The 25,022-nt window shown below is 39.4% G+C and overlaps 1 protein-coding gene across 1 annotated transcript in view; it reads left to right on the top strand.

Annotated features, from left to right (window-relative positions):
- The first annotated feature begins 7,968 nt into the window (after positions 1-7,968).
- The window catches only part of HGD (homogentisate 1,2-dioxygenase), a 54,648-nt gene continuing 37,594 nt past the window's right edge, over positions 7,969-25,022 (top strand). The window contains exons 1-3 of the mRNA XM_004373728.2: positions 7,969-8,352; positions 11,525-11,613; positions 15,805-15,910. Of these exons, the coding sequence (XP_004373785.1) occupies positions 8,275-8,352; positions 11,525-11,613; positions 15,805-15,910 (273 nt within the window). The 5' untranslated portion in view covers positions 7,969-8,274. The remainder of the gene's footprint in view (positions 8,353-11,524; positions 11,614-15,804; positions 15,911-25,022) is intronic.

A 25,022-nucleotide genomic window follows, 5' to 3' on the forward strand; every position in this document is an offset into this window, starting at 1 on the left:
AGAAGGACGATCCAAAATACTAACTTAAACCAACAACTTGATCAAATAGAAAAGTAAGAGGAAAAGAAGCCAAACGCTACCAAAAGGAAATAATAAAGATCAGGGCAGAAATAAATGAAATAGAAAAACAATAGAAAGAATCAACAAAACCAGAAGTTGGTTCTTTGAAAGGATCAAAAAAATAGACAAACTACTGGCTAGACTGAAAAAAGAAAAAAAAATCCAGAAGAGACAAATAATCAAATTAAGGAATGAAATTAGTTACATTACAACCAATCCAACATAGATGAAGAATATCATAACAGATTACTATGATTACTGTACTCCAACAAATTTGAAAACCTACATGGAATGGACAAATTCCTAGAAACACACTACCTACCCAAACTAACACAAAGGTAGAAAATTTAAACAGACCCATTACAAAAGAGATTGAAGATGTCATCAAAAAACTGCCAACAAAAAAATATTCTCAGGGAACCCCACGAATATGGCCCCTAGACATCCTTTAACTCAGAACTGAAGTCACTCCTGAAGTTCACCCTTCAGCCAAAGATTAGGTCTATAAAACAAACAATAACACATGTGAGGAACGTGCTTCATAGTTCAATCATGTATATGAGACCAAATGGGCACACCTGCCCAAAACCAAAGACAAGAAGGCAAGAAGGGACAGGAAACTGGACAAATGGAAACAAGGAACCCAGGATGGAGAACAAGAGAGTATTGACACATTGCAGGGTTTGCAGCCAATGTCACGAAATGATTTATATATTAATTGTTGAAAAAGAAACTAATTTGCTCTGTAAACTTTCACCTAAAGCACAATAAAAAAAAAAAGAAAAGAATAAACATTGTATGATTCCACTTAGAGTTCAGGTGTTGGCAAAACTAGCCCACAGTGTTACAACCATCTTGGGGCAGATGATGGTTGGAAGGGGGCTTCAGGGCTGGTGATTTTTTTTTTTTTTTTTAAATCTAAGTGCTGGCTACATGATGTGTGCACTTTCTGAAAATCCACCCCACTGTACATCCATGTTTCTTCACTTTTCCATATGGACAGTACACCTCAATAAAAAGCTTATGAAAAAAAAAAAAAAAGCCCAGGACCAGATGGCTACATTGGAGAATTCTACCAAACATTCAGAGAAGAGTTGACACCAATCCTACTCAATCTCTTCAAAAACATAGAGAAGAAGAAATACTACCAAACTATTTCTATGAAGCCAGCATAACCCTGATACCTAAACCAGGCAATGACATCACAAAAAAAGAAAATTACAGACCAATATCCCTTAGGAACATAGATGCAAAATTTTTCAACAAAATTCTAGCCAACAAAGTTCAGCAACATATTAAAAAAAAACATACACCATGATCAAGTGGTATTCATACTAGGATTACGAGGGTAGTTCAACATTAGAAAATCAATCAATGTAATCCACCACATAAATAAAACAAAGGAAAAGAACCATATGATCATATCATTTGATTCAGAAAAGGCATTCAATAAAATCCAATGCCCTTTCCTGATACAAACTCTCAGCAAAATAGGAATAGAAGGGAAATTTCTCAACATAATTAAGGGCATATATACAAAACCAACAGTCAACATTATACTCAATGGAGAAAGGCTGAGAGCTTTCCCTTTAAGAGTGGGAATGAGACGAGGATGCCCATTATCACCACTCTTACTCAACGTACCAGAAGTCCTAGCCAGAGCAATAAGACAAGAAAGAGAAATAAAAGGTATCCATATCAGAAAGGAAGAAGTAGAACTATATATGCAGATGACATGATCCTATACATAGAAGACCGTAAAGATTCCACAAGGAAACTACTGGAACTAATAGCAGAATTTAGCAATGTTGCAGGGTGCAAGATCAACACACAAAAATCAGTTGGGTTCCTCTACACTAAAAAAGACTACTCTGAAAAAGAAATCAAGAAAACAATACCATTTACAATAACCCCCAGATCAATAAAATAGCTAGCAATTAACCTAACCAGGAACATAAAAGACTTATACAATGAAACTGATAAAACACTAATACAAAAGACTAAAAGAGACCTACAAAAATGGAAAGGCATCCCATGCTCATGGAATGGAAGACTTAATATAGTGAAAATGTCAATTCTACCTAAAGCCATCTACAGATACAATGCAATCCCAATACAGATCCCAATAACATTCTTTACTGAAATGGAAAAAGTAATGACCAACTTCATATGGAGAGGAAAGAAACCCCAAATAGCCAAAGTAATATTGAAGAAAAAGAATAAAGCAAGAGGCCTCACACTCCCCTATATCAAAACATACTATACAGCCACTATAATCAAAACAGCCTGGTACTGGTTCAACGATAGACACATAGACCAGTGGAATAAAACTGAGAAGTTATAATTAAACCTAGCCATCTATGGACAACTGATTTTTGACAAGGGGTCAAAGTCCATTCAGTGGGGCATAAATAGTATCTTTAATAAATGGTGCTGGCAAAACTGGATATCCACCTGCAGAAAAATGAGACAAGACCCATACCTGATACCATACACAAAAATTAACTCAAAATGGATCAAAGACCTAAATGTTAAACCTAAAACCATAAAATTCCTGGGAGAAAACTATGGGACCTCATCTTTTGTAAAAATAGCATAACAAACAACAAAAAATGTATGAATAGAAGACAAAATAGATAAATGGGATCTCATAAAAATTAAAAACTTATGCTCATCAAAAGCCATCATAAAAAGAGTAAATAGACAACCTACAGACTGGGGAAAAAGTCTTCAGAAACAACTTATCCAATAAGGGTCTAATATCTAAAATCTACAGAAAACTGCAACAACTCAACAACAAAAAGACAACATAATCACAAAATGAGCAAAGGACATAAACAGAAACTTCACCAAAGAGGACATGAAAGCAACCAACAAACATATGAAAAGATGTTCGTGATCATTAGAGAGATGCAAATCAAAACTACTATGAGATATCATCTTACCCCAGCTTACTGATTAAAAACAAAACAAAACAGATAACAACAAATGTTGGCAAGGATGTGGGGAGATTGAAACCCTTATCCATTGATTGGTGGGACTTAAAATGCTACAACCACTATGGAAAACGGTATGGTGCTTTCTCAAAAAACTAGAAATAGAACTACACTATGATCCAGCAATCCCACTCCTAGGTACATACCCTAGAGACCTAAAACTAATGACACAAACAGACATATGCACACCTATGTTCCTTGCTGCTTTATTCACAATAGCAAATAAATGGAAACAATTAAAGTGCCCATAAACGGATGAATGGATAAGCAAACTGTGGTACATACATACAATGGAATACTATGCAACCATAAAGAACAATGATGAGTCCGTGTGTCATGGGCTGAATTGTGTCCCCCCAAAATATTTGTCAACTTGGCTAGGTCATGATTCCCAGTATTGTATGATTTTCCCCCATTTTGTCTGTCATTTGATGTGATTTCCCTATGTGTTGTAAATCCTGTCACTGTGATGTTAATGAGATAGATCGGCGGCAGTTATGTTGATGAGATCTACAAGATTAGATTGTGTCTTAAGCTAATCTCTTTTGAGATATAAAGGAGCGAAGCGGGCAGAGAGACATGGGGACCTCAGACCACCAAGAAAGCAGTACTGGCAGCAGAGCACGTCCTTTGGACCCGAGGTTCCCGCGTTGAGAAGCTCCTAGTCCAGGGGAAGATTGATGGCAAGTACCTTTCTCCAGAGCTAACAGAGAAAGCCTTCCCCTGGAGCTGACACACTGAATCTGGATTTCTAGCCTACTAGACTGTGAGAGAATAATTTTCTGTTTGTTAAAGCCAGCCACTTGTGGTATTTCTGTTACAGCAGCATTGGAAAACTAAGACACCATGAAACATAACATAGATGGACGTGGAGGATATAATGCTAAGTGAAATAAGTCAAGCATATAAGGACAAATATTCTATGATCCCTCTTTTACAAGAAGACAAGAATAGGTATATATAGAGAAACCAATGTTCACTGGTGGTTACCAAGGAGAGGAAGGGGAGAATGGAAAGTACGCTTTAGAGTCTTCCTATTTTTTTTGGTTATGGAAAAAGTGGCAGCAAAATATGGATGTAGTGAGCACAGCAAACCAAAGTAAAAACGAGTGAGCACATATGGATGGGTATAGGCATATTGGTATATAGGTAGGTACAGGTGTGTACATAGGTGAGAACAGAAGTATCTATATCCTCCCCCCAAAAAAAAACAACCATTGCTGTCGAGTGGATTCCAACTCATAGCAACCCTACAGGACTGAGTAGAACTGCACCATAGGGTTTCCAAAGAGTGGCTGGTGGATTCAAACTGCCAACCTTTTGGTTATCAGCCAAATGCTTAACCACTGAGCCACCAGGGCCCAGCCGAGCTTTTACCAAAACCAAACCCATTGCTGTCGAGTCGATTCTGACTCATAGCGACCCTATAGAATAGAGTGAACGGCCCCCTAGGCTTCCAAGGAGTGGCTGGTGGAGTCGAACTGCTGACCTTTGACTAGTAGACGAGCTCTTAACCACTACACCACTAGGGCTACAGCCAAACTCTTAATTAGTATACAAATATGTGGTTGTAGGCACATATGTTCATTGAAGACACAAATAGGGGTACTCCACAGACATAACCAAACACCTTCCAAGATTGGTTTTCTATATTTGAAAGCTTAGGACCACAGTCTCATGAGACAGCTCAGTCAGTTGGTATAACAGAGTTCACAAAAATCATGTTCTGCATCCTAGTGAAGTGAGTAGCATCTGGGGTCTTAAAAGCCATCTAAGACACAACTATGGGTCTCTGCTCACCAGGAGCAAAACAGTAAGAAGGTAATCAAAAGTTCAGAGAAGAAACAAGTCTATATGAGCCACACAACCTCATCTACTCTGAGACCAGAAGAACTAGATGGTGACTGGCTACCACCACTGACCATTCTGACCAGGGTCACAATAGATGGTCCTGGATAGAATGGGAGAAAAATATGAAGCAGAACTCAAATTCTTTAAAAAAAAATAAGCCAGACAAACTGGAACAGTAGAGAACAGAGGACTCCCTGAGACTATTGCCCTAAGACACTCTTTAAACCTAGAACTGAGCGGGTCCCCTGAGATCACCCATTAGCCGAGTGGCACACAAAATAAAGGATATTACCTATAAGATGGGTGCTCTACTTAAAAACCATCAGTATGAGACCAACAAGTCAACAATTACTCAAAAGCAAAGACGAGAAGATAAGGGGGCAGGGAAACTAGAGTACTGGAAATGAAACAAACAGAACACAATTAAAGAGAACGTGGACACATTGTGATAAATGTTACTAATGTCACTGAATAATTTATGTGGAAATTATCAAATGGGATCCTAACTTGCTGTGTAAACTTTCACCAAAAACTCAATAACATAAAAAGAGGAAGTGAGGTACACCATCTGCTCATCCCATCAGGGTGTTGCCTAGAATCAGAGTCAGGAGAAATCACCTGAGAAAACCACTCTGACAAATAAATCCTATCCTGGGGACCAAGTGAGAATGAAATACTAATGAGTTGCGGAAGAACTGATGGTTCTGAAGTCACATGCAGCTCAGTCATTTGTTCCTTCATTTAGAAAGTGTGCATATAATCCTCTCTTGGAAGGAAATGAAATCATGCTTTTATGTTGGATCAAATTATTCAGAAATCTGCTCTGAAGAAAATATACAAACACACTTGCTTAATGTTATTTTTTACCTATCTTTTTGTATGAGTTTATTTTTACACAGTCACTGAACTAGAGTTGAAGGTTCTAGAGCTCAAAGCCTCACAAAGTCAGTTGCAGAATACTGCTTCCTCCGTTCAGATACTTTCATCTGTGAGGGCCACGGCATTTTAAAACTCTAACAAACTCATCTGTAATTTTTCTCTCAGGAGATTAGGAAAATCAACTGAGTTGATAGTGACTCAGCAGTTTCCGCCCTCCTCTTCAGCCAATGCACTGCAGCTAAGATCAAGAAACCGATTCGAAACTCACACTTCTCCCAGTGCTGGGTGGCTCCCTTCCAAAACACCAGTTGTTCTTTCTACTTTCTTTTCTATTTTTTAAAGCACAGTCTGAGTCACATGCTTCAAAACCATACAGATGAAGTCTCTTTTCCTTCTTCCAAACACACATCTAGCCCTGGACTTTGTTCTGAGGCCAGCCATCTCAAAGAACGGGGAAGGTTAATGAGTAAACTCACCCAGACCCGTCAGAAAGCTCAGCCTTATTCAGCAGCACTCAAACCTTCCTTCCTCTCTTGCAGAAGGAAACAACAGGGCAGATGAACAAAGTGAAGGCACTGTAAATCCGCAGTGGCTCCTGTCGTGGACTGGCCTAAAATTCCATTTCACAGAACTTAATATAATTTTGGGTCATTACCATTTCTCAGCAGCTCAAATTCAATCCTGTTGATGGTGAGGATGAGGTTCATCTTGAGAGAAGAAAATTGTATTCAATGGAAGGTCAGAATGCTGGATGTTCTCTGCTATTTCCCCAAAGAAATCATCTGAAACTGCATGCTGCTGCTGTTAACCAATCTGTATGTAATATAACTCCATGGCTTTTGTGCTGATAGATTTTCAGATATATAAGAAATTGTGTCTGAAGGCAAAAAGAATCATTTCTCTTCCGTTGTTTTCTAGGTCAGAACACTTCACATTTGATATTCCTTCCAAACATAGACAGCGATTTGCCTGATCGTCACTCCCGCATCCAGGCATGTACATCAAGCTCATCCTTCTCCATGCTGCTGAGAAGCCCGGAGCACCGACCCTCCACCCATTTCCATCCTTCTTACATCTCTTAAAGACGTGTTCAGATGGTGGCATGTCACTCACTGAAGGAGGCTGTATTCCCATCATTCTGCGCTGTGTTTCCGTTTGAATAGTACCTCAAACAGCTGTTAGGAACAACTGTAGTGAGATAACAAGTCCCTGGGTGGTGCAAATGGTTAAGCCTTCGGCTACTAACTGAAAGGTTGGTGGTTCAAATCCACTCAGAGGCACCTTGGAAGAACAACTTAGTGATCTACTTCCAAAAAATTGGTCACTGGAAACCATTTGGAACACAGTTCTGCTCTGACACACATGGGGTTGCCATGAATCAGAGTCAACTTGGCAGCTGGGTTTTTTGTCTTTTTTTTTTTTTTAATTTAAATAAGGAGAAAATGATTGTGAGTTTTATGTGAGAGAAAAAGAGAGAGATAATTACATAAGCTCAAGAAAATGGGATTCAAGCCCCACTTACAGCAGCTTACATACACTCATATTGGAATTGGCTCTAAATCCATTAGCATATCTACTGAGTACCTTCTATGGGTCAGGTACAGGGCACATAGTGGGAAACAAGATTGCAATGGTCCCAGTCTTCATGGAGCTTATAGGCCCCTAGAGAAGCCAGAGAAAGAATAAGAACTCACTGTTAAGGTGTGTTAATTGTGCAAGGATGAGTTTCAGAGGATCCTCATAATTTACCTTGTTGAGCAACCCCCTTACTTGTTTTTCTCTGGGTGTAGACTAAAGAAATGGCAATCAGAGTAGATTCCATTGTGCCATGTGTACAGATTCTAGGCTGACACTTGCTTGGAAAGCCACTCATATCTTCAGACACCTTTGTTTTCATGTATCCATACAAATGCTAGTATATATACAAGCACTCCACAGATGAGCCAGATAAGATAGGCTTCTGCCTACAGCCAGGCAAGTTTGGAGAGCTTTCTCTCAACGGTTTTTCTGTCAGGTTGGATCCATAAGCCTCTTCGTAGTTGCTTGTTTCAGAATATGGAGGGAGAGTGGAGTCTCAAGCTCAGGGAGGTTGCAACTTAGGCCCAGGAAGATTCTACTAATTTGGACTTGAGGTGGTTCCTGAGCCTCCCCCCAACCCCAGGCACTCCAATGCAACCAGAATTAAAGAACCTGTTCCTGCGGTGGGTAATTAAGAAAAAGCCCATAGATCGACCAAGTACAGCTAAGGATGAAGAAGTCTATGCAATATCCAACACTCTTCTGCTGATTAACAGGCAATGTTTTAAATTCCCACAGAGCATGTTGTCTTTCCTAGATGGTTCATATGCCAAGACATGGCACAGATGTTGTGTATGGGACATCATACACAAACACATGTCCATATAGAAATTCTTGCCTTCATAGACTACCAGAGTTGTGAAACATTCCTTAAATCTCATTAATCGGGTGGCATTTGTGTTTTTGTCACATGCAGTACATTTCAGGATTCGGAAATGAGTGTGCCTCAGAGGACCCTCGCTGCCCGGGTGCCCTGCCAGAAGGACAGGTATGAGTAATAGAATGCTAGTTTATAGAGCTCCGAATCATAGGCCTGAATGACTAACCATCAGGCCAAAGCACCTCCACGCACCATGGCTCTTATAATTTAGCCTGTGAACTGTCTAGGAGTTTAAGCAAGCCATTAAGACAATTGGGATACAGGCCAATGACAATACAAAGGTTAAAGATGGATTGGTGATTACTTGTGGCTAAAACACTAAACCCAAAATAGCTATAGGACTTCCAAGAGAATTCCCAAGCTCCAGGGCTAAGGGGGCTTCCTTGTAATTCTCTTTAACAGCATAAGATACAACAGTGATAAGAAAATAATCAGATTCTTAAACAATGTATGCACAAAGATGTTCATACTAGTGTTGGTTACAACAGCAAAAATATAGCAAACAAAGTTTTTTCAACATTGTTTGAAGAATAATTCAAGGCATGAAAAAATGTACATGATATAGTGTTTCCTTAAACAAAACAAAACAAAAAGGCCTAATTACAGGACTATATGTTATCATAGGATCCCCATTTGGGGGCTGGGGTGGAATAAGAGTGGAAGGAAATACACCAACATGTTAGCATTGGATTATTTCTGGGTGATGAGATACATACATATTCTGTAAATTTTCTATAATAAGCAAGTATCACTTTTATAATGAGAGAAAATAAGTCACCTACAAAGTTACTACAAGAAGTGTTTATCGTACAGATACTCCTTAAACATAACTAAACAACTTCCAAGATTGGTTTGCTGGGTTTAAAGGCTTAGGAACATAGTCTCATGGGACAACTCAGTCAATTGGTATAATATAGTTCACAAAAATCATGATCTGCATCCGAATGAAGTGAGTAGCACCTGGAGTCTTAAAAGCTTGTGAGAGGCCATCTAAGACACAACTCTGGGTCTCTGCTTTTTTGGAGCAAAACAGTAAAAAGGTAACTGTCTTATTCAGCTAGTGCTGCTATAACAGAAATACCACAAGTGGATGGCTTTAACAAAGAGAAATTTATTCTCTCACAGCCTAGTAGGCTACAAGCCCAAATTCAGGGTGCCAGCTCCAGGGGAAGTCGTTCTCTCTCTATTGGCTCCAGAGGAAGGTCCTTGTCATCAATCTTTCCTCCGTCTGGGAGCATCTCAGCATAGGAAACTCAGGTCCAAAGGGCATGCTCTGCTCCCGGTGCTGCTTTCTTGGTGGTACGAGGTTCCCATGTCTCTCTGCCCCCTTCTGTCTTTTATATCTCAAAAGAGATTGACTTAAGACACTATCTAATCTTATAGACCTCATCAATATAACTGCCGCTAATCCATCTTATTACATCATAGTGATAGCATTTACAACACATAGGGAAATCATATCAGATGATAAAATGGTAGACAATCATACAATATGGGGAATCATGACCTAGCCAAGCTGACAGATATTTTTGGGGAACACAATTCAATCCATGACAGTAACCAAAAGCTCAGAGAAGAAACAAGTCTACACAAGCCACAGCCTCATCTACCCTGAGACCAGAAGAACTAGATAGTGACTGGCTACCACTACTGACCCTTCTGACCAGGGTCACATTCTATCCAGTATGGGAGAAAACTGTAGAACAAAACCCAAATTCCTAAAAAAAAGCCAGATCTACTGGACCAATACAGACTAGGGGAACCCTTGAGACTATTGTTCTTTAAAAAATAATATATATGTATGAAAAAAAAAACCTGTTGCCATTGAATCGATTCTGACTCATAGCAACACTACAGGACAGAGCAGAACTGACACATAATGTTTCCAGGGAGCAGCTGGTGGATTCGAACTGCCGACCTTTTGGTTAGCAGCTGAGCTCTTAACTACTGCAGGGCTCCAGAAGTATCTATAAAACTTGTTGCCACTGAGTCGATTCCAACTCACAGCGACCCTATAGGTTAGAGTAGAACTGCCCCATAGGGTTTTCAAGGAGTACCTGGTGGATTCGAACTGCTGACCTTTTGGTTAGCAGCTGTAGTTCTTAACCATTCTGCCAGCAGGGTTTCCTGAAGTGTCTTTCTATAGTTATGTGTAAATACAAATATGTGTGTGTGGGCACATATATTCATTGAAGACACAAATACAGATACTCCTCAGACATAACCAAACACCTTCCCAGATTGGTTTTCTGGGTTTGAAAGCTTAGGACCATAGTCTCATGTCAACTGGCATAGCATAGTTCGCAAAAAAATCATGATCTGCATCCTAGTGAAGTAAGTAGCATCTGGGGTCTTAAAAGCTTGTGAGCAGCCATTTTAGACATAACCATAGGTATCTACTCGCCAGGAGAAAGTAGTAAGAAGGCAACCAAAAGCTCAGAGAAGAAACAAGTCTACATGAGCCACAACCTCATCTAACCTGAGACCAGAGAACTAGATGGTGACTGGCTACCACCACTGACTGTTCTGACCAGGGTCACAATAGTTGGTCCCAGATAGAATGGGAGAAAAATATGGAGCAGAACTCAAATTCTAATAATAAAAAAAAAAATCCAGACAAACTAGAAGAGTAGAGAACAGAGGACTCCCTGAGACTATCACTCTGAGACATTCTTTAAACCTAGAATCATGCCTAACCCCTGAGATCACCTTTTAGCAAAATAGCAGAGTGGCACACAAAATAAAGGATATTATCCGTAAGATCAGTGCTCTATTTAAAAACCATCAGTATGAGACCTAAAGGTCAACAATTACCCAAAAGCAAAGATGAAGAGATAAGGGGGCAGGGAAACTAGAGTACTGGAAATAGAACAAACAGAACACAATTAAAGAGAACGTGGACACATTGTGATAAATGTTACTAACGTCACTGAATAACTTGTGTGGAAATTATCAAATGGGAACTTAACTTGCTGTGTAAACTTTCACCAGAAACTCAATGAACTATCATTTAAAAAAAAAAAAAGTAGTATATATGGGCTGGGGATACTTGCATCCAGAGGATGAGCAGCTGACTTCTTTCTTGTGTGGGGCCTCTCACTTCAAGGGGCTCTTGACATGGCCCCTTGTTGCAGTGCCCCAACACCAATGCACGGGGCATCACGGCTACAGTGACCCAGAGCATCCCCATCCAAGACGGATTCCCCCACTGAGATGCTTTGTGGAGATGTGGATGGTGTTCTATTGGGAGTGACGTGCTTTATTGCCTCCTTTGTTTTAGAATAGTCCTCAGGTCTGCCCCTACAACTTGTATGCTGAGCAGCTCTCAGGATCGGCTTTCACTTGTCCACGGAGCTCCAACAAGAGAAGGTACAACGATTAGATTAATTCTCACCTGCAGACTGTGGAGCGATGACCAGGACTTAGTGCCTGCCTCCTGCAGCTGGGCTGTAGTCTCCCAGGGCTGCCCGAGATCTTGCTTCTCATACGCTCTGTTCTGGGGCCATAGTCAGGGGAAGCTGGGAAAACGGAGAGAAAGGCACCTCTGTGGCCCTCGTCCCCAGCTAAAATCAAGTGACTGGCAGAAGAAAGTTGAGGAAACAGCTTCACATGGCCTGGAAAATGTGTATGGTCAGTTCCATTCACAAATTCCCACCTATACACAGGAAAAAATGTTTCTAATAGTCTGTCCCTGCTCTAAGGATTGTCCAGTTGACTGTTGGCTTTTCATTTACTCATTTTTTTTTTATAATGATTAACTCAAATTATAGAAGATTCATAGCAATATCTTCCTCAGCTGACTGGAGGCATCACGTGCTTTGCATGCAAATATTGGATAATCCAAGCTTGGGTAGTTGAAAGGTCAGGTATTAAGACCCCTTGTGGTTTGAATTAGTAAGGTTTTTCCTCCCTGGAATGTGCCTTTGCTGGAAAACCAGCACATTCATTAGGACAGTTTGTCATGTTCCATGTTTGCTGTAATCCTACAAGCCAGGCCAGTGAACTTGCTCCCTTGATTAGCTCCTGTGGGGCAGGTTGGATGCAGTAGGTGTTGTGATTTAAACAAACAGTGTCTGATTGTATAAATTTCAGTCTAGGCCATCTGTGAAGAGGGCTGCTGCTGCCACCGGGGACTTGGGGAGGAGGGTCAGTGGTCTTGTGCTGCTTAGTAGGTGGGTCTGGGTTTATCTCCTTGAGATAGTGAGTATAATAGCAGGATGGACCACAAATGAAAAAGATTCTTTCCTTTAGTGGTTAATCATGCACACTTTAGTGTCAGGCTCCTTGGATTTAAATCTTGGCTCCTTCTCTTTCTGTGTGACCTTGGGCAGCTCATCTACACTCTCAGGGCCTCTGGTTCTCATTTGTAAAATAGAGACAATAATAGTACCTACTTCATGGATGTGGTGAGGATTAAAAGAAAGAATAGAGGTGCCACTGAGGCTGAATGAACCCCTAAAACTGTGGCCCTGAGATAATCTTTAAACCTTAAACCAAAAATATCCCCTAAAGTCTTCTTTAAACCAAACAATAAATTTGCTTATTTAGTAAAGAATGTCTGATTGAATATTGTGTTGTTTGAAGAACTATCTTTATGGGATCGAATTGACAATAGCAAGTCAAAAGGTTAGATAGGAAGCTTAGGGGACAGTGAGTTCATGTTAATGGGGGAAGAACTATTCAGGAAAGGAGAGTGAGAAAGTTTGCACAACTTGATTAATGTAACCATTGTCGCTGAATTGTACATGTAGAAATTGTTGAATTGGTGTATGCTTTGCTGTGTACACTTTCAACAACAATAAAAAAAAGAAAAAAGCATGCAAAGTTCTCAGCACACTGCCTGGCACATGGTGAGTATTCCATATTGTGAGTTGTTATTATAATCATCATCATTGTTGCCATCCTAGCCAAAGTTCTGCCTCAATGCTAGGGTAACCCTAGGAAGCTATCTGAGAGCTGAGTAACATATGGCAAGAGCTGTGTTATAATGTCAATATCAGTATTTCTTCTCTCCCAATAGACATGTGCATGGAGGGAGGGAGAAAGAGATAGCGTCCCATACATATCAAAAATCAGGGGTTAATTCTGCAAGTCTAAATAGTCAAGGTAAAGTAAGCACACAGATAAGACAACTCCTGTCTATTATAATTTATGATAACCTGGGTTCCATGACTATGCTCTTGACTTTATGGCCCATTCACTAACGGGACACCTGGACTCTGAATTCTGCTGCCTGCCGCCATTATTCAGCAATATCTTCAGCCAGCAGGAGCTGAGCTCTGTTCCAGGAGGCTGAAAAGGAGCTGTTGGCATTTCATTAAAAAACTGGCACTGTTCCCTGAATCAGAATTAAATCTCTGTCCAGGGCAATGTAGTATTGCCTGGGGAGATTTATAGACTCAGCTAAAAAACAAGGGACACTAGGCATGGCTCACCCATCTGTTTAGAACTCTCTAAAAGTGTCCACAAGAAGTTTGTGAAAATGCTCAAAATCCCCAGTGGGAAAATGGGACCACACCTGTCCATAGGTAGGCCAGCCTGAAATTCTGGCAGTTAGCTACTGCTCAGAGGGGAAGGCCACCACAAAACTGTCTTCTATCAGGGATTAATTTTTATTGTAATTAGTTGGCTTGATCCCTTGGAGGTGAGAATCAAAGGTGAGAGTCAGGTCAGAGAGTCAGGTGGAAAGTCTAGACCATGACAAAAACTCAAATGATTAGGAGGGGACAGACAATTCCACTAGCATCTAATGCATGAGCCCCTGCTGCGTAAACTCTCTGAGTCCTCAAACAATTCTAGGAGAAAGGGACAAGGAACGCATGGATCAAGAATCAAGAATGTTTATTAGCTTACCCAGGTTCGCACAACTGGTTCTATGATACACACACATCCTCTCAACCCCATATACTACAGGAAGCTGGAGAGACTTCATTTATTCTTGGCCTAAAGTCAAAGATTTGAGGTCACATCATCGAGAGCTGGAGGAATCAAATGGAAGCGGAACAAATCTAACTCTCTGACACCTTCAATTGACTCAGTATTGGGCCAGGTCAACTCCACCCTCTGAGATAGACTGTCCTTGGGCTTAACTGGTCAAAGCCCAAAAGCCTGTTAAACCAGGTCTGGTCTCCCATTGACAGAAGCAGTGTCCTTCTTCCTTCTGGACCCTGTCAGGGTAATGGCTTCTGGAAGGACTTGGGTCCCACTTAGTTAGTCTCAGTATCCCTCTCGACATCTGGAGGTTCCTCCCCCTTATATCTTGCAGGTCCTTCATTGGAGGCTTCCTCCTTGAGTTTTTTCCTTCCTGAAACCTGGGATTGGGGTCCTGGCAAGGACCTTTGACTCAGGCCATGACAAGTACAGATCGTAATATTTTTTAAAAAATCATAAATGTGCTATAAGAAAATACGGTCACATGCGCTTATAATTTTGGAGTACAGAAGTGTTAATTTTCTAAACCTCTTACAAATTAATAACAAAAAGACAACCCAATAGGAAAAGGGCAAGAAACTCGTACAAGTAATTCATAGAAAAATTGCAAAGGGCCAATAAACAAATGAAAAGATTCTCAACCTTACTCATAATAAAAGTAATAGAAAATAAAAATGAGATATATTATTTTTTAGGATTCTCAGGGTGGTGCAAACAGTTAATGCATTTGACTGCTAACCCAAAGGTTAGAGGTTTAAGTCTACCCAAAGGTACCTCTGAAGAAAGGCCTAGCAATCTACTTCTGAAAAATCAGCGCTTGAAAACTCTATGGAGTCAGTTCTATTCTGACATATGTGGGGTCGCCATCAGACTGAGTTGACCCAAGGACAACTGGTGGTGGTGGATATTTGTGACGTGTGCGTGATCAGGCACTCTCACACATTGCTGGTGGGAGATAAACTGTTTACAATGATTTGGCAGTTTTGCTTTTATATGCATTGGAGATATCTAAGAGGATTTACAAGGAAACTCTTAAACTCTAATGCCTCCAAGGAATAACTCTGAGGACATTGGAGGAGAGGAGATGTTTATCTTCAGGACTTTTTAATTACTTGAATTATTTACCACTGTCATGCTTACTTTTATAATTTAAAAAAGGAAACTTAATTTATATTTTAAAACTAACAACAACAACAACAAAAAAAAAACAGAATTATTTTAATCTACATAGAATTCATTGTCCTCACCTTCAGATCAAGGAGTACCATCCTCTGATCTGTAAGCTAATGTGTTTCTATGGTCTTTCTGACACAGGTATTCCCCCCGAGATATTTCCCCTTCCTTTAAAGTTGTTGGTGGAAAAGACAATTGTTCATTTTTTGTCAGCAGGTGAATAGCCAAGAGCCAGAGCTCCCGTTTGAAGGGTGATGGGTGGAGTGGAAAGGTGGGAAGAGTCCAGGGCTATAGGCAGCCATGGTCATTAAGAGGTGATGCTTGTGTCGTTGCTTCTCACTTTAGAGCCCTCAGGTAGTTGTTGACTTGAACGTCTTCCCGATGGTCCTTCCTGAGCCAGTCTGTGCGTCACTTACAACATCATTCTAACGCTTATGTGTTCTTGTTTTCCCACAGCTGGCTGTATAGGATCCTGCCCTCAGTTTCTCACAAGCCCTTTGAATCTATTGACCAAGGCCATGTCACTCACAACTGGGATGAAGTTGATCCTGATCCTAACCAGGTAACCTGGTCCTGTGCATTAGAGCATACCATATATCCAAAGCCTTGCATATAAATATTTAAATCAGGCCTGGGTCTTAGAGAAATTAGACAACTTTTTTAAATAAATGCTAGAGTGTATCTGTTCTTTTGGATGGGAATTTTGGAATTGATTGTGTATGCACACATGTAAGCTTGTCTTTCTAGGCCAATGTTACCTAGGAAGGCACAGAGGTGATTCAGACTTAGTAGGAGTGTCCAGGTGAGTTGGGCTAATGGAAATTACATAGGCTCATGAAAATATCTCCAGGTCCATGGGTTTTTTAAACCTAAAGTAACTGCAGAATATAGAAAAGACATTCAATACTGACACATCTGGAAAGAGGCCTCTGGTATAGCGACAAAAGGCTCGTTTTCAGAGCTGGATTCTGTAAGTCTGATTGTGGTGATGGATTGCTCTCACATTCTCTTCAGACCTAGGAACTCTATTCTTTGCCTAGGAGTTTCCTTCTCTTGGGCTAGTGATGAGTGGGCTTTTCCTCTGGGTATCAGTATTATTTATATGCTTTTCATGCTGGGCTTGTAGCAATGAGACAGACCAAAGACTATGGGACTTTTCCTGTAATCTTTCCTTTAATCTTGCTCAGTAGTTCTCAAATTTAGTATACATAAGAATTACCATACAGGGTAGCACACACAAAACAGCGTATACTACACTTTATGGGTAATTTAAGAGATTTTCAGAGATATTTTTGTACTTAATTTCATCTTACTTGCTGGTTTTACAACCACTCTGTTCCTTTGTATAATATGAGATTTGGCTTTACTTGAGAAAATTGTCAGAAACTTAGGTGAGGATTCCCTGTGCCACCTGAAGAACAAATTAGGAACCTTATTGTAGTCCAAATACCCTCTCCACCTCCCACACCTAGTGTGTATTAAATGCTTCATTGGCATTTAGCCTGACCAGGAATCCTACAAAAAGCACAGGTATCCATCCTTTATATTTTCTAATGGAAGAAGAAATCCTGTTATTAAATAGTCACATAATTCATTAATCAAAAACAAATGAGTGTGATCATAACTTTAAGAGAGAGAAATTAGAGAGTCTGAGATATAACTTGGTTAGGAGTCAACCAGATTCTAAGAGAATGAGCAGAGACTTGGGCTCGAATGATTTATGGCCCTTTATGAGATGAGTTAGTGAGGTAAAGGGTTAAAGATAGATGGTCAGCCAGATGCTGCCTAACCAGTCCCATCCATCCCTCCTTCCTAACCCCAGAGTAGGGGAGAGAAAGTGATAAAGTGGGATGAGGTTTGGAGCCCAGATGAGACTCAAGGGTGAGGTGGAGACAGGGTCACCAGATTGTTTATCCAATTGTACCCACACAAAAGGCCTTCCCAGTCAAAGGGGAAGAGGATTGGAGTGAGATACAGCCTATGTATGACCACATTCTTCATTTCATCAAAATAGCTGCATCAAAAGTTGCTGCTTGCTCCCTAATATTTGTTTCCTCCACTCTTCTCCATGATTACCATTCTGACCTTGCTTTACATTTCTCTGTGAACACCGTACAGTTCTCCTGTTCTGAAATCCTTGAACACTTTTTATATGGTGGCCACCATATGGATTTCTTCTCTAATATTTCGCCTGCTCCTTTGTGACCTTGTGCTCACGTGCATTGGACAGATGTGGCTCAGTACTCAGTCATGCCTCTGTGAATGCCAGTTCCATGAAGGTGGCAGTTTTATCATTCTCCTGTGACCTGTCTCACCTGCCATCCTGGCTCCCTGAAACACACACCCAGGCTGTTCTTGTGAAATCTATCTTTTTGTCTTTTCATTTACACCTTCTTGACAAGTTAATACCTCTTTTCAATTTTATGCTTCAGTAATTAACTACAGCAATCCGTATTCACCACTTTTCCCTCTTCATAATCTCTTCCAATATATGTACTTCAGAATCTCACCAAGCAAGTCTGAGAAAATTATATTTAGGTACCTATCTGACAGTCCTTCCTAGCTGAAGCCTGAAGAGGTACGTCTTCACATGTCACAGACCAAGCCCAATACTTCATCAGCTTTACCGACTACCCACATTAATTGTCTTTGGGAATTTGAAGATCTGAGAATTATCTATTGTTTCCTCCAGTCTTGCATTCAGTTTCCAAGAAGGCATCATGGGATATGCTATCATCACCATCATCCTTAATGCCCTTCCAGGAAAATTGCAGACTATATCAATCAAGAGTCTCCAGAGAAACAGAACCAACAGGATAATATATGTATATGTGTGTATATATGTGTGTGTGTATGTATGTATATACATACACATATTCATACATATATACACACACATATACACATATGTACACATATATACACACAAATATATATACATACATACACACATACATAATATAAAGAGATTTATTTTAAGTAATTGGCTCATGTAATTATGGAGGCTGGCAAGTTCAAAATCTGTAGGACAGAGAAGCAGGCTGGAAACTCAAGCAAGAGTTGATATTGAAGTTTTGAGTTTAACATACGTAGGGCAGGCTGGCAGGTAGAAATTCAGGCAGGATTTCTATGTTATAGTCTTGAGACAAAATTCCTTCCTCTTCAGGAAAACCTCAGTTGTTGCTCTTAATGCCTTCAACTGATTGAATGAGGCCCCCCGCCCCCACATTACCAAGAGTGGTCTCCTTTATGTAAAGTCAACTGATTTAAATGTTAATCACATCTAAAAAAACACCTTCAAGGCAGAGCCAACATGGCGCTATAGACAGAAGCACCATGCCATCCCTCTGCAGTAAAGACCCAAAAAACTAAGTAAAACAGATACAAATGTCAGTCCTGGAACCCTAAGTACCAAATGAAGGAGTAAAGAACTCGATCAAACACCGAATGGAATGAGAAACTGACAGAGAATGGAGAACAAGGAGAGCTATGGAGTGGAGGGCCCATACCAGAAGGGAATACATAAAAACAAAATCAAAAATCAAACCTTCAGTGAGAACCAAAACATCAGACAACAACCTGAATCCAGCACATAAGACAGCGTCAACCAGATACCAACCTAGATAATGAACTCTCAAGGATAAAACAAAACTAAAAAATTTACAACAGGGAACCGAAGATGTCAATCTGTAAATGACAACATCAGAACAATAAAAGAGGGAATAAACGGTGTAGGTACAGAACTATCAAATGAGAGGAAATCAAAGCATTATCAAGTAATAAAAGACTCGTTTAAACTTAGGAAGATGGGGTAAATTTCAAGGTAATCACAAAGAAAGTTAACAAACCAATCATGAAAATAAGAAAGAAAAACAAAGTCTCAGTAAACACAAAATCTATAAAAATGAAAGAAACAAACAAACAAAAAAATACACAAACAAAAGGAATTCAGCACAGAAGTGTAAGAGGAACAAAGAAAACATCAGTACCACAAAAAAAAAGCACTTACAGAATGATAGCAATAAACTCACACCTTTCAGTAATCACACTGAAAGTAAGTGGCTTAAATGCACCCATAGAGAGAGAGAGTGACAGAATGGATTAAAAAAAACAGGACCCATCCATACACTGTCTGCAAGAGACACACCTTAGAAACAAATACATAAATTTATTAAAAATCAAAAGATGGAAAAAATATATCAAGCAAACAGCTACCAAAAAAGAGCAGGAGTGGCAATACTAATCTCAGATAAAATAGACTTTAAAACAAAATCCACCATAAAGGACAAAGAAGGGCATTATATAATGATTAAAGGGACAATCCACCATGAAGACATAACCAGAATAAATATCTGCACACCCAATGACAGTGCTCCAAAATACATAAAACAAACTCTAACAGCACTGAAAAGAGAAATTGATAGTTCCACAATAATAGTAGGAGACTTCAACACACCACTGTCAGTAAAGGACAGAACATCTAGAAAGAAACTCAACAAAGACACAAAGATCTAAAGGTCACAATCAACCAACTTGAGCTCATAGACATATATAGGACACTCCACCCAATAGCAGCAAAGTACAAGTTCTTTTCCAACACACATGGAACATTCTCCAGAATAGACCACATCTTTGACCACAAAACAACCCTCAACAAAATCCAAAACATTGAGATAATACAAAGTATCTTCTCTGATCACAATGCCATCAAAGTAGTAGTTAATAACAGGAAGACCAAGGGAACAAAATCAAATACATGGAAATTGAATTACATCCTGCTTAAAAACCACTGGGTAATGGAAGAAATCAAAGATGTAATGAAAAAATTCCTAGAATCAAATGAGAATGAAAACATATCATACCAAAACCTTTCAGACACAGCAAAGACAGTGTTCAGAGGTCAATTTATACCAACAGATGCACACAGCAAAAAAGAAGAAAGACACAAAATCAAAACATTAGCTACACAACTCAAACAAATAGAAAGAGAACAGCAAAAGAAGCCTATAGCCACCAGAAGAAAGATCAGAGCAGAAATAAATGAAATAGAGAATAGAAAAACAATAGAAAGAATCAACAAAACCAAAAGTTGGTTCTTTGAAAGGATCAACAAAATCGACAAACCACAAAAGAAAAACAGGAGAGGACACAAATAACCCAAATAAGAAATGAAATGGGGTACGTTACAACAGACCCAACTGAAATAAAAAGGAGCATAACAGAGTACTATGAAAAACTATACTCCAATAAATTTGAAAACCTGGAGGAGATAGATTTCCAGAAACACATATTGCCTACCCAAACTAACACAAAATGATGTCGAAAATTTGAACAGACCCATAACAAGAGAAGAGATTGAAAAAGTAATAAGAAAACTCCCAGCAAAAAAAAGCCCTGGCCCAGATAGCTTCACTGGAGAATTCTACCAAACATCCAGAGAAGAGCTTATACCAGTACTGCTTAAACTATTTCAGAACACAGAAAAGAAAGCAACACTCCCGAATTCATTCTATGAAGCTAGCATAATCCTGATACCAAAACCAGGCAAAGACACCACAAAAAAGGAAATTACAGACCAATATATCTCATGAATATAAATGCAAAAATCGTCAACAAAATTCCAGCCAATAGAATTCAGCATCATATCAAAAAATAATATGCCACAACCAAGTAAGATTCATACCACGTATGCAAGGATGGTTCAACATTAGAAAATCAATCAAAGTAATCCGCCACATAAATAAAAGGAAAGAAAAGAATCACATGGTCATCTCAATCGACCCAGAAAAAGCATTTAACATTCCTGATAAAAACTCTCAATAAAATAGGTATAGAAGGGAAATTCCTCAACATAATAAAGGGCATCTATACAAAACCAACAGCCAATGTCATTCTTAATGGAGAGAGGCTGAAAACATTCCCCTTAAGAACAAAAACAAGACAAGAATGGCCTTTATTACCACTCCTATTTAATATTGTGCTGGAAATCCTACCTAGAGCAATAAGGCAAGAAAAAGAAATAAAAGGCATCTAAATTGGTAAGGAAGAAGTAAAACTGTCCCTATTTGTGGATGATATGATACTATATATAGAAAACCGTAAAGGCTTCACAAGAAAACTACTGGAACTAATAGATTCAGCAGAGTAGCAGGATACAAAATAAAAATACAAAAATCCGTTGGATTCCTATACACCAATAGAGAGAACCATGAAAAGGAAATCAGGAAAACAATACCATTTACAATAGCCCCTAAGAAAATAAAATACTTAGGAATAAATCTAACCAGGGATGTAAAAGTCCTATACAAAGAAAAATACAAAACACTACTGCAAGAAACCAAAAGAGACCTACATAAATGGAAAAACGTACCATGCTCATGGATAGGTAGACTTAACATTGTGAAGATGTCAATTCTACCCAAAGCAATCTACAAACACATTGCAATCCTGCTCCAAATACCAACAGCATTCTTTAAAGAGATGGAAAAACTAATCATTAACTTTATATGGAAAGGGAAGAGGCCCTGGATAAGTAAAGCACTGTTGAAGAAGAAGAATAAGGTAGGAGGACTCCCACTACCTGACCTCAAAACCTACTATACAGCTACAGTAGTCAAAACAGCCTGGTACCGGTACAATAATAGATACATTGACCAATGGAACAGAATTGAGAACCCAGATGTAAATCTATTCACCTAGGGTCACCTGATCTTCAACAAAGGCTCAAAGCACATCAAATGGGGGGAAAGATGGTCTTTTTAACAAATGTTGCTGGCAAAAGTGGATATCCATCTGCAAAAAATAAAACAGGACCTATACCTCACACCATACACAAAAACTAATTCAAAATGGATCAAAGACCTAAATATGAAACCAAAAACTATAAAGATCATAGAAGAAAAAATAGGGTCAACACTAGAGTCCCTAATACACAGCATTAACAGGATACAAGCCATAACTAACAATGCACAAACATCAGAAGATAAGCTAGATAACTGGAATCTTCTAAAAATTAAAGACATGCTCATCAAAAGACTTCACCAAAGAGTAAAAAGAGAATCTACAGACTCTGAAAAAATTTTTGGCTATGACAAATCCTACAAAGTCTAATCTATAAAATCTACAGGAAAATCCAACACCTCTACAACAAAAAGACAAATAATCCAATTAAAAAATGGGCAAAGGATATGAACAGACACTTCACCAACAGACATTCAGGTGGCTAACAGACCCAGAGGAAATGCTCCAGATCACTAGCCGTTAGAGAAATGCAAATCAAAACTACAACGCGAAACCATCTCACCTTGACATTACTGGCATGAATCAAAAAAACAGAAAATAACAAATGTTGGGGAGGCTGTCGGGAGATATTCGTTTGCACTGCTGGTAGGAATGCAAAATGTTACAACCATTCTGTAAAATGATATGGCGCTTCCTTAAAAAGCTAAAAAGAGAAATACATATGATCCAGCAATCCCACTCCTAGGACTATATCCTAGAGAAATAAGAGCCATCACATGAACAGACATAAGGACATCCATGTTCATTGCAGCATTGTTCACAATAACAAAAAGATGGAAATAACCTAGGTGCCCATCAACAGATGAATGGATAAATAAACTATGGTACGTACACACAATGGAATACTAGGCAACAATAAAAAACAATGATGAATCTGCGAAGCATCTCACAACATCAGTGAATCTGGAGGGCATCATGCTGAGTGAAATAAGTCAGTCACAAAAGGGCAAATATTGTATGAGACCACTACTATAAAAACTCACGGAAAGGTTTACACACAAAAGGAAACAATCTTTGATGGTTATGAGGGAGGAGAGGGGTGGGAGGGAAAAACACTGAATAGACAATAGATAAGTGGTAACTTTGGTGAAGGGTAAGACAATGCACAATACTGGGGAAGCTAGCACAACTTGTTCAAGGCAAGATCATAGAAGCTTCATAGACACATTCAGACTCCCTGAGGGACCAAATTACTGGGCTGGGGGCTGTGGGGACCATGTTCTTGGGGAATATCTAGCTCAACTGGCATAACATAGTTTATAAAGAAAATGTTCTACATTCTACTTTGGTGAGTAGTGTCTGGGGTCTTAAAAGCTAGTGAGCAGCATCTAAGATACTCCACTGGTCTCACCCCATCTGGAGCAGGGGAGAATGAAGAAAACCAAAGACGCAAGGGGAAGATTAGTCCAAAGGACTAATGAACCACAGATACCACAGTCTCCACCAGAATGAGTCCAGCACAACTAGATGGTGCCTAGCTACCACCACTGACTGCTCTGACAGGGCTCACAATAGAGGGTCCTGGACAGAGCTGGAGAAAAATGTAGAACAAAATTCTAACTCACACACACACACAAAAAAAAACAGACTTACTGGTCTGACAGAGACAGGAGAAACCTTGAAAGTATGGCCCCTGGACACCCTTATAGCTTAGTAATGAGGTGACTCCTGAGGTTCACCCTTCAGCCAAAGACTAGACAGGTCCATAAAACAAAATGAGACTAAATGGGCACACCAGCCCAGGGGCAAGGACGAGAAGACAGGAGGGACAGGAAAGCTGGTAATGGGGAATTCAGGGTCGAGAAGGGGAGAGTGTTGACGTATCATGGGGTTGGCAACCAATGTCACAAAACAATATGTGTGTTAATTGTTTAATGAGAAACTAGTTTGTAAACCTTCATCTAAAATACAATAAAAAAAATTTTATATTCTTCAAGATAAATAAGAAATAAATAAAAACACCTTCAAAGCAACATTTAGACTAGTGTTTGACCAAACAACTGGGCACTATAGCCTAGCCAAGGTGATGTATAATTAACCATCGCAGGGACTATCCACCCCAAAACCTTCCTTTTCTTCAGTGTATCCAAGCATTAGTTCAAACTCTTTTTGAGTGTATTTAAATTCAGCCTGTGGATATAACAAGTTCTAGCCATTAATATCTCACTTAAGAAGCATATCTAATGCTGTTCATCGTGTAGCTTCCTCTAACTTCTGGAATCCCACAATTTAACGAGGAAATGCACATCCAATTTTAACCATGATTTTATTAGCATTCCTGAATCAGCATTCCTCTTTAGAGGTGAGAGTCCTTTAAAATTTATTTCTCTTATTACCACATCCCTAACCTCTTGATTATTGGAGAATCTGATTCCCAGCTCAGTTAGATCTCAGCTGAGGAAATTACCTCTTACTTCTCCACCGATATAATTTGGATCAGGTGAGAAACACTTCAAGGCTAATTAAAGATTGTATCTTAATATTCCTTCTGCCTCCAGAACATTCAGTTTTCCAGAATGTTTCAAAACATTACACACTTCCAGGGCATTTGCTGCCTAATTTGTCAAACTGTTCAGCTCTTGCTATCCTAAGTCTTGGCTTTCTTACCTTTTTCAGCGCCTGCCCAAGTCTCTCCTAGCCACAGCCAAACTTCTTGAGAAAGTAATCTAAACCCACTGTGTCACCCCTATTTAATCCTCAACCTTTGCAATTCTGCTTGCCCAGATCACTCTATTGGAAATACTTATACCCTATTATTAAACAATAATTGTGTACATCCAAGAAAATTCATACTTTTTTCTTCAAAACTTACACAAAAGTATCAATGCCCAATAATCTCACCAATGCATAGTTAACCATTTCTAATGTTTTGG

Source organism: Trichechus manatus, unplaced genomic scaffold (genome assembly GCF_000243295.1).
Source record: "Trichechus manatus latirostris isolate Lorelei unplaced genomic scaffold, TriManLat1.0 scaffold00026, whole genome shotgun sequence".
In the NCBI taxonomy this organism is placed as follows: Eukaryota; Metazoa; Chordata; class Mammalia; order Sirenia; family Trichechidae; genus Trichechus; species Trichechus manatus.